This window comes from Vicia villosa, linkage group LG4 (genome assembly GCF_029867415.1).
Source record: "Vicia villosa cultivar HV-30 ecotype Madison, WI linkage group LG4, Vvil1.0, whole genome shotgun sequence".
Lineage (NCBI taxonomy): Eukaryota > Viridiplantae > Streptophyta > Magnoliopsida > Fabales > Fabaceae > Vicia > Vicia villosa.
Window position 1 is genome coordinate 9,474,499 of NC_081183.1, and position 10,679 is coordinate 9,485,177.

Sequence of the window (10,679 nt, forward strand, 5' to 3'; positions counted from 1 at the left end):
TGATTTCTCTCTCTACTTTCTCTCTCATGTTCCCGGGAATATCATACCAATAAAAACACGTAAGCAGTAGAAAATTGAATGAGTATATTCTTAACACTCTCTTTGGCTAGCTTTTATACTTATGGTTAAGTATACTTGCAATTTTGCACAACAGTCTAAAGACTATGCACGTACAATTGTTCAATCATATCTCAATGTGATCTCAGTAGTTTTTTTCCCTTCAAAAAGTATAATTTTGGAAAACACTTTGGAGATGAAAAAGAAGCTCCTCTTTTCTACTTTATTAACAAACATATCAAACCTTTAATTTCTGTCATATTTTATGATTCCAATTAGCTTTCATGCCAAACATGCCAAGTTTTTATTCAAACTTTCTATCATGCTTTTCTTCTAACTAATTTATAGAACCATGCAATAATCCTTAATTGGATCATACAATTTCAATTCAATTACGAAAGCTTTCATGCCAAACATGCCTAATTGTTTCCACACTTCAATCATGTATTTCTTCTAACATGAAGAACCATATTAACACCACACTAATGATTTCAAACTTAAATTAGAATCATAGGACACAAAACCAACATCAAGGTTTTTCCTTATCCAAACTTTTGTATCATTATTATTCTTCCTAATTCCTTCATCATGAAGAAACAATTTATACTTTCTCCAAGTCATTCCAACTAAATAAGAAGTGGATCAAAGTTATTTAGTGGAGCAAATATAAAATTTCACTTAATAATAAATAATGTTTTGGGCCGACTACATGATTAAGGGCACTAAAGCTTAATTATTACGAGACTCAATTAAGAACGTCCATACCAAGATATCGATGACTCAAAGCGTTCACCACTGTCGGATATAATTGGACGATCTTCCATATGAGATACAAGATCACATAATCGCTCACACTATTTAAATTTCAGCACACGCCATTTCAGATATTCTCTCATTCACACACTCAAACTACTTTCTCACTTATTCATTAACTTGGACGCTGAAGACTAATTTTGCAGGTCTACCCTTTGTTGTATCAAAAACTCACTCCACTACACCATAACTCAAACTCATTCAATTTTCCCGTACTTCTAGTTTGAAGCACATAACAAATAATATAGACAAATGCTAACAAGTGTCTCAAAGGCAATCAATTATAAAAATATTCTTTTGAAATGCGTGAAATCAATTTTCGAAACTTTAAATATGACTTTATTTTAGTCAAAAATTTTAATCAAAGTATCTTTAACATGTGTCCTTAGGGCACTAGTTAGCAAGACTAATAATATACTACCTCCGGTCCTATTTATAAGAGAAGATTCTCTTTTTAGATACATTGAATAAATAATGTATCTGGACAATATGTTATCTAGGTACATTATTTATTCAATGTATTTAAAAAGAGAATCTTCTCTTATAAATAGGACCAGAGGGAGTATTAAAAAATGTACAAAAATAATTATGCAATCATCGTTTCTCTAATATAAAAAAAAATACAATTATATATATATATATTCCCTATCTATTTATAGATTTTATGAACATCATGACACAAATTGAATTGATCCATTTCTTAAGCCAAAAAAACATTTATACAAACAGTAATATTAATTATCTAGGTAGAAAAAAATTAAATTACAAAACTTAAAAAGTTAATATGATCTCTTAAGATTCTTGAAATCTGAATCAATGCATTCTTCTAACTCAGCCCTATAAGGATTCATCAATTTGAGAAGATCAGTTGCTTTTTCTTTTGTCTCATCACTACAACCAACTTGTAACACCAATAATAGCTTCTGAAAAGCACCTACTTGAAGTGCTTCTATCAAAGCTTTTCCTTCATAGCTTTTCTCTTCATATTTGCATAGCTTCCAAATACAAGAAACAGAAAACTCTGTAGTCAATGGTGAAACCCTCAATATTTTCTTTACCAACAAAGGAATTGTTAAGTCATTCTCAAAAGCTTTTTCCCTTCCAAAATCACAGCTTAATAAAGAATCCAAAATAGTAAAAGCTTTTTCACAAACACTTTTTTCTGAGTCAATAAGAATGTTCAAAATTGAAGAAACCAAACCCAATTCAACTAATGAAAATTTTAGCTTTTCATTGAAGCTAGAATTGGATGAAACCAAATACCAAACAATCCTCAATGAAGCTTTTGTGATTATAGGACTAATTCTCTTGTTAATGAACTCAATCAAAAGCTCATTAACTCCTCCAATCTCCAAAAGTGCTTCCACATGCTTCTCATCACCAAAAGAAAGAATCTCTTTCAATGCAATTATAGCTTTTTCTTTTCCCTTAACATCTTGATGCTTCAAAAACCAAACCATGCAATGCAAAGAAGCTTTTGAACCTAGAGACTCTTGAGCTTCTAGTTGAAGTGGAAACATCCAATTAAGTGATGACAAAATCACTTCTAAAACAATCAAATTCCTCTCAATAGAATCATTAGCAAAAGCCTCAAAAGCTAAAGCCAAACCACTTATTGCTCCATTCTCAACTATACATCTCTTATTCCTCTCACTTTCATTACTCCATCTCTCCATCTTTTGAACCAACTCAACACAACCATATTGATCCAAACCTCTTGCACATTCCTTAACCCGAAAAACAAGCTCCGAAACATCGGTCGGGCTAATCGGTATCCTCGGAGTCGGAATCCTCTCCACACCATTTTGTCTATTCTCAACACACCAATCTTGAATCATTATCCTAAGAGAATGATTTGGAATCATGTCAAAATTTCTCACTACTTGGTTTGTAAGTGGACATGTGATGTTTCCTTCATCAAACCATCTTTCAACACTCTCTCTATCATAAGTGATTCCGGTTGATAATGTAACCGGATCCTTCATCAAATCTAGAGTTATTGGACACTTATATTGATTTGGTATCACCACTTCCATGTTTGGTTTTCCACCTTTGTTCTTTTTGTTGTTCTTCCTTCTTCCCCATCCTAACACCATCTCAAAAAAAATTGAAAAGAAATTATAAACTTTAGTTATCAAAGAAATAAAAAAAATGGAATTTTTATTTTTGGGTTGCTTTTTTTGTTGATAAAGATTGAAACTTTGGTAGAAAATATTAATGGGTTGATTCAAGATTGAAACTTTGGTAGAAAATATTAATGGGTTTTCAATTTGGTATGTTCATGCACATATATATAGACAACAACAAAAAAAAAAAACAATTTTTGTTGGGTTTTTTTTTTTTGTTGATCAAGTTTGAAACTTTGGTTGAAAATAATTATGGGTGTATGTTCATTCATGTATGTATTTCTCATGTGTGTTTTGTGGGTATGTTGCTATTGACCAAAAGGTACTTTTCATACAAAGGGAGTTTTCAACTTCAAAGGTTGGACCTTAGGAAGTATTCTAATGAGAAAGATTCAAAATTGAAGAGAGAGAAAGAGAATGAGATTTGGATTAATTTGTATAGTAGAGGAGTTATGATTTGAATATTGACCATTGAAGAATTTTGAGTCAAAGAGAGGAATGGGTAAAATATAGAGAATGGTATTATGAGGTAAGGTAATAGGAATGAACGGTTGGGATTTGGACTAGATGTATATTCAACACATCTCCACCGTTGGATTAAGATTGATGTAGTTTGTATTTTTTAAGAATGTTATTAATATAGACTAAGATTGAAGAATGTTAATGATATTTAAAATTGTTTTATTATTATATTTTAAAAGTTGTTCATTTTTTAATGTCAATAAATTGTTTATATTAATACATAATTATAAATATGAACTTGTGGTGGGATTTATGGATAGAAATTTGGACCACAATATTTGTCTATTTAAATTTTATTTAGATGGTAAATTTTTTGTGATTTAGATAACTATTAGTTTTAAACATTAAATATGATATTTATTTATATACAATACTTTTGTAACATTGGCAAGAGTTGTTTATCTCCTATAAAAGAAAATTTTTAGATTCTCTTAAAATGTTTAAGTTTTATGTATTTTATCCCCTAACTGAAGAGTTATTTTCTATAATATATTTTTTTATTAACTTTTAAATTCAAAAATTCAAAAAAAAAGATTATAAAATTTATAAAAAATATTATGAGGGTAAAACAAATCTCTCATATATTACGAGAGATATTGTGTATTTAACTCTTCTTATTATAATTTGATTACTAAAATATACAATATATTTTAGTAATCAAATTATAATAAGAAGAGTTAAATACACAATATCTCTCGTAATATATGGGAGATTTGCTTTACCCCTATAATATTTTTTAAAAATTTTATTGTGTATTTAACGTAATATATGGAAAATAGATTACTAAAAAGTCAGTGTATTTAACTTAGTTACCTTTTCTATTTTAAGTTATAAGTTGTTTTAGTAAATAACATATCAAATAGATTTTTTTACTAAAATTTGATTGATGAAAATATTTTCAAATATTATTTGTGATTTTTTATTTTTTTACTTACTCTTTTTATTTTAAATTATAAGTTACTTTATTGAATAAAAATTAAATTTTATTTTCGTATGATACTTTTTACTATTATTCACTCCATCTCTTCAATTTTTATTTTGTATGTTATTAATAAAAAATAACTTTTACATTAAATTATAATTTATTTTTAATATAAAATTAATCCTTACAAATATATAATTTTTGGTTTAAATCAATATCTTGCTCTCTCTTATCTGTTTGTTTTTGTCTTTAGTGATGTTGATGAAATGCATTTTGTCTCTAGAACCAGTTATTTTTAAATATCACTAATTTTAGAGACTATATTAATTTATTCATTAATCTTGGAGATTAAAATATACCTAAACATGTTTAGACTAAAATACCTGGCACAGCCCAAATCAAACGGTTTGAAACTGTCTATGGCATTGGTTTCTTACTTTTAAGGGTGTTAGACTTGGTGACACACGCTTTCCACGCGCCAACACCTTTTTATTCCTAAGAACGAAAAAAAAAAACAATTATGTTACTTCTTTGCATGTGTTATTTTAGTATTTTGATACTTTCTAGTATCATATCATGTTGACTTTAGTGTTTTTATATTTGTTTTGAAGAAAGTTCAAAAAAAATTTTAAAATAAGAATAATTCTAACACAAGAAAACATAAACCACTTAAGGTGTGAAAAAGATCAACAATCACATAAACTCACACCGGCTTGCCGATGATTCAGAAAATTAAAAAATATTTTCATTAATCAAAATTCAAAATCTTCTTTTAAATGATGCTTGGTTTATTTTACTAACAAAATTAATTGAATGAGTAATACTTTTCTAATAAAATATTAAAAGAAAAAAATTCTATAAATTACACGAAGACAGATGTTCAATCACACAATTTTTTTTTCAGCATGATCTCTAATGAAATAGTGTCTAAGATTAATATGTTTCGTCTTGGAATGAAGTACTAAATTCTTAGTGAGGTTTATGGTGTTAGGATGCTAGAACCCTAAACCTAATAAAACTATGAAAAAGCTGTAAAACTAAGAGAAAGATAAAACTAAGCTATAAAAATTAAACTTCATTTCTTTTCATTGATATTTCAAATGTGTCAAAGACACTACATTATATAACCTCCATAATGGATAATAAAACTAAAAGCCCAAATACAATTAAAGCCCAATACTAATAATAATAATAATACTAATAATAATAATAATACTAATAATAATAATACTAATAATAATACTAAGAATAATAATAATAATATATCACTCTATCATTGCCGCGGGGTCCACTTGAACCTTGTCCTCAAGGTTCTAAAAATTAACACTAAAATTAAAATATTTTTTTCACACAAGTTAACATATAGCTTGTGAAAAGAAACCAATGAAAAGATCAAAATGGAAAATATAATAATGGAAAGTGGGAGGGAGGCAATTTTATGGGTGTTATGGTTAGAAGTTTAGGAAATAACAGAATGTGGAGGACAAGCTAATAGGATAACATTGAATAAATGCTAGCTGGCATTAAATGATTGATTTTTTTTATTATTTTTTTTTTATTTACTGCCCATGAGATTGGAGAGAGAACAGAATTGGGGAGAGAATATGAATTGGAGAGAGAAAATTTGTTTCGTGTTTCTCTTTTTTTTTTTTGACACAGAACCTCTTATCTTCTTTCACTCATCTCTAACTCACCTTTTTTTTTTCACCATTTTGCTTTAACTATGTCTCTCAAACCACGTGGATGACGCCGGAGAAGAGATACCGTTAACAATTTATCACCACCGGGATCAAAAACGAAAAAATAATGTCTCAGATTTGAAAGTATGAAAGAAAAATCGGAGTTTCCACCTGTGTTTGTCGTAAAATCCGGTGGTTTCGCCGGCAGCTGCTGCAGATCCGGTGATTTTTCCGGTGGTTGTTTCTGTGGTCGTTTCAGATCCAATAGCTTTGCCGGTAAAAGTTGTAGATCTGGAGGTTTGGCCGAAGGCAGTTGCAAATCGGAAAATTTTGTCGAAAGTGATACCGGAGTTTTCACCCGAAATGATGTCGGATTTATCTTTGAAAGAGTCGCCGGAGGTGATGTCAGAATTCTCACCGGAGAAAACACCGCCGGAATTTTCGCCGGAGAAGGTGCCGGAATTTTCGCCGGAGTTGTTGCCGGAGATATCACTGAGGATGAAATTTGTGAAACAAAAACTTTTTTGATTCCTTCATTTTCTTCCTCCATGTGTTTTTTCATAGTGCTCAGAACATATTTCTCTTTCCATTTTTCTTGTGTTTTTTTGAATGAATTAGAAAGATTCTGAATTTGTTCTTTCAACTCATCTCTAGATCTGTTAGAGATTTCATGAGTTTCGGTTATATATTGTTTTAAAGTTTCAACTTGTGAATAGAAATCTTGAGGTAAAGGTGTTGAAATATGGTTAGGTGATGAAGGTGTTGTGTGTGTGACCATGGACTCATAAGGATAAGAGAAGGTGAAAGGTGGTTGTTGATGTGAATCGGAAATGATGTGGTGTTGTTGGTATGGAATGAAGGTTGGAAATGGAAGATTTATGGATGGGTAATAACATGTGTGATATTGGTTTTCGGATGGAGGAATGAAGGTGTTGTGTTGTTGTTGATATGGAATGTAGCAAGAATATGCCATAGAAGAGGTTGAGTGCAAGAATGAAAGCACCAATGTTAGGATGCTAGAACCCTAAACCTAATAAAACTATGAAAAAGCTGTAAAACTAAGAGAAAGATAAAACTAAGCTATAAAAATTAAACTTCATTTCTTTTCATTGATATTTCAAATGTGTCAAAGACACTACATTATATAACCTCCATAATGGATAATAAAACTAAAAGCCCAAATACAATTAAAGCCCAATACTAATAATAATAATAATACTAATAATAATAATAATACTAATAATAATACTAAGAATAATAATAATAATAATATATCACTCTATCATTGAAATAAACTATCAATTTAGGGTTCAACAATAAAAAGAGAAAGACATTAAAATAAACTAAGGAAATAGAGATAAAAAAAATAATTTGATTTCTTTTGATTGATCCCCTAAAGTCTCAATGAGACTACAATACATAATACTTCTAGTGGGTAATAAACTTAAAGACCCAAATACTAGTAAAAGCCCAATAACAATATTGATAACTAATAATATAAATTCTATTATACTCCTCTATCATTTAATAATATATCACTCTATCAATGGCGTTATTGTTGTCACATTTTATCAGGATAGCATCAAGATTAACTCTGTAATCGCTTAACTAATGTTTCATTCAGATAATTTGCGTGCAAGAGATATTCGCAACAACATATTCTGCCTCAATTGTGTTGGAACATTCAATCACAAGATTGGTAAAGAATGGAGTATGCGGAGAAAGAGATAGTGAAAGGGGAGAGAATTAGAGAGAGGGAGTGTGTGAGAATGATATTTTTCATTATTATTGATGAGGATGTCTCCAAGACATTTATACAAGTATTACAAAGTGGTTGACACACAAAACATACAATTCAAAAGCAAGAAAAAGCAAAAAATTGTGGTTGCTGTAATAGGTTACATCTGACACAAATTGCAAAAACACAATTAGGTGTAACCGGTTACTAGTAGCCGATTACTGCGAATGCGTAATCGATTACGCCAACTCATACAAGTGTTTTTTCTCTTTCCAGAAGTGTTTTTCACCAAGCTGTAACTGATTACACTTCCGTGTTAACCGGTTACAGCACTTGAATTACATGATTTTTTCTTAACGCATCACCTTAATTCAAGTATTCCAAGTTTTCCATGTCCATGCTCGTCTTTAACCTTTTGATGAGAAACCTTAATAGTTTCCTCATTGAACCGCGTTAGATACTCTCTAAGAGATTCCAATTGCGCTTGTCGAACATTAAACAAGTTAGTCGTCAATACTTTTTGATGTTTACTTGTTGAGAAATGTTGTGCCATCTTATTTCTTAAGTCCTGGTAACTAACGATAGAATATCGCGGGAGACTCATATACCACCTCAAAGCTACATTCTTGAAGGTTCCATCCATGAATTTGCACTTTAGCGAGTCAGAAGCTCCAGCTATTGCCATTTGATTATTAACTGAGGGTCGGACTTACCATCGAAAGACATCAACGATGGTGGTTTGAAATTCTTGGAACTTCCTCGTCCCATATCGCCTCGGAGAGTGACTGGGGATCCAGAAGCTCCTCTTCCATATCCCCATCCGCCTAACTTTGTGCCTGTAAAATCTGGACACTATCTTGCAGTGTCTCATTTTGTTGTCGAAGGGCCTCTATCAAACCCACCAAATGTGCTAAGTCCGGTGGATCACCTTCACTTGACATCACGTTGTTGGTACAACAATTGATTTCTTAAAGATTTTCTTGTGTGGCCTTAGGAAAATTTTACCAAGGCCCTACTATAGGCGACAAATGTTCTTGCTAAAACACTAAAAAGTTAGTTTCCATGCTATGGTCAGGAAGATCCTTAAATGTATGGCAGTATGTTTTTGTTTGTGTTTGTTCTGTGTGCTTTTCAGATGTTTTTTCCATTCATGCAGGTGCCTTTATATAGGCCTCCAACAGCTTCTCATTACCCCATTAAAGGTGTGCCATTCATGGAACTGTAATGGTCGTTGTCGCCATAAACACATGTAATTAAAACCATATAACGTTTGTGTCATCATCAAGCTACAGTTACGACTCTTACTCTCCTCGGGTTCGGTTTCATGTAAATCAACTTTAGCGCACTGATCCCATATCCGACATCCTATTTAGCTTAACCGGCCCTGGACTACATCCCGACAAGTCTTTTACTGGCTAATCTCATCCGACTTCATACCCGAATAAGACCTGACTGAGTAGTCGGATCCGGTCTCTGAGCAGTCTTGTATACTGACATATATTCTATTCTTTGTTCGAGTTCACATCCCGGCCCTGACAAAAATATAACTTTAGTTACTATGTATAATACTTTTAAGTAACTTAAATTTCATTAATATAATTGTCAAATCAATAGTAATTTTTATTGAGTAAATCAAATATATACGTTTTCATAAATTCATAGAACTATTTAATGTTTTTCAACGTATCATATATTTTTAAATACAATAAAAATACTAACTATAAAATTTTATTGTTATATACATCTAATTTTTATATACATACCTTTTAAGAATTAATAATATTTGTATTTTGCATTGATTTATAATAAATTAAATTAAATAAAAAATCAATGGGTCGAATACGAACCGATGCATGGAATGACCTCTACATAAATGGGTCAAAGGTCGACGCTAAGTAGACACATAAGTTTGATAGTTGATAATGGTGTACATGATTCGGTTTGAATTGAATTTAATACATTAGTTTGAGTGAGATAAAATAATCACATGCATTATTACTGGGCCGATTTCAATAAAATATATAGGTAGCATTGAGTTGGGTAATGAATCATCCAATTTTTTTCTTTCTTATATAATTATAAATGGTATCTCATATTATTTTTCTAAAAGTGTTCTAACCATTTTTATTAATAAATAGTATAACTTATTACCGCTATTCTTTTAAATATAAAATATCTAAATGCACTATAAAATTCATCGTAAACATAAGTTCAAAAACCAAAATTACATTATGATAATATCTAAAATTGTATAAAATACCCAAAATTTACAATATTTAGCAATATATAATCAAAATACGATATCCTAAATAAGTTAAAAGCCTGAGTCTAAAATTAGATTATGATAATATTTAAAATTGCATAAAATACCTGCAATTTGTAAGATTTAGCATAAAAATAATCAAAATATGATATCCTAAATAAGTTAAAAGCATAACTCACAAAATAAAAAATATTTAAGAGAGTTGTAATTTAAGCAATAAGATTAAATACATCAAAGTCATCACTCATCAAATTACAAAAAAAAAAAAAAATCACTCAATAAGCTATGAATTCTATTATAAAAAAAAACTATGAATTTTTTAGGATTAGGTGTGGGTTTTTACCTATAATTAAAGGTGGCAAACGGGCATGTCCGCCCTGCAAATGTCCGCAAAAAAATAGGGTGGGACAGTCATATTTGAGAGTGCGGGTCTAAAACCTTGCCCTATCCCGCAAATAATGAGGGCGGAGCGGGGAAGACTCGCGAGCATTGAATAATAGGCCTAAAAGTTATAAAATTGTATGAAAAAACCCATGTCCGCATAAGCTTGAAAAAAATG

At 30.4% G+C, this 10,679-nt stretch overlaps 1 protein-coding gene across 1 annotated transcript; it reads right to left on the reverse strand.

Moving 5' to 3' along the window:
* Nucleotides 1–1,493: 1,493 nt before the first annotated feature.
* On the reverse strand, nucleotides 1,494–3,249 carry LOC131598787 (U-box domain-containing protein 21-like). The gene has a single exon (XM_058871357.1). It carries the CDS (start codon nucleotides 2,964–2,966, stop codon nucleotides 1,650–1,652), a length of 1,317 nt encoding a protein of 438 aa, XP_058727340.1. The 5' UTR covers nucleotides 2,967–3,249; the 3' UTR covers nucleotides 1,494–1,649.
* Nucleotides 3,250–10,679: the final 7,430 nt, after the last annotated feature.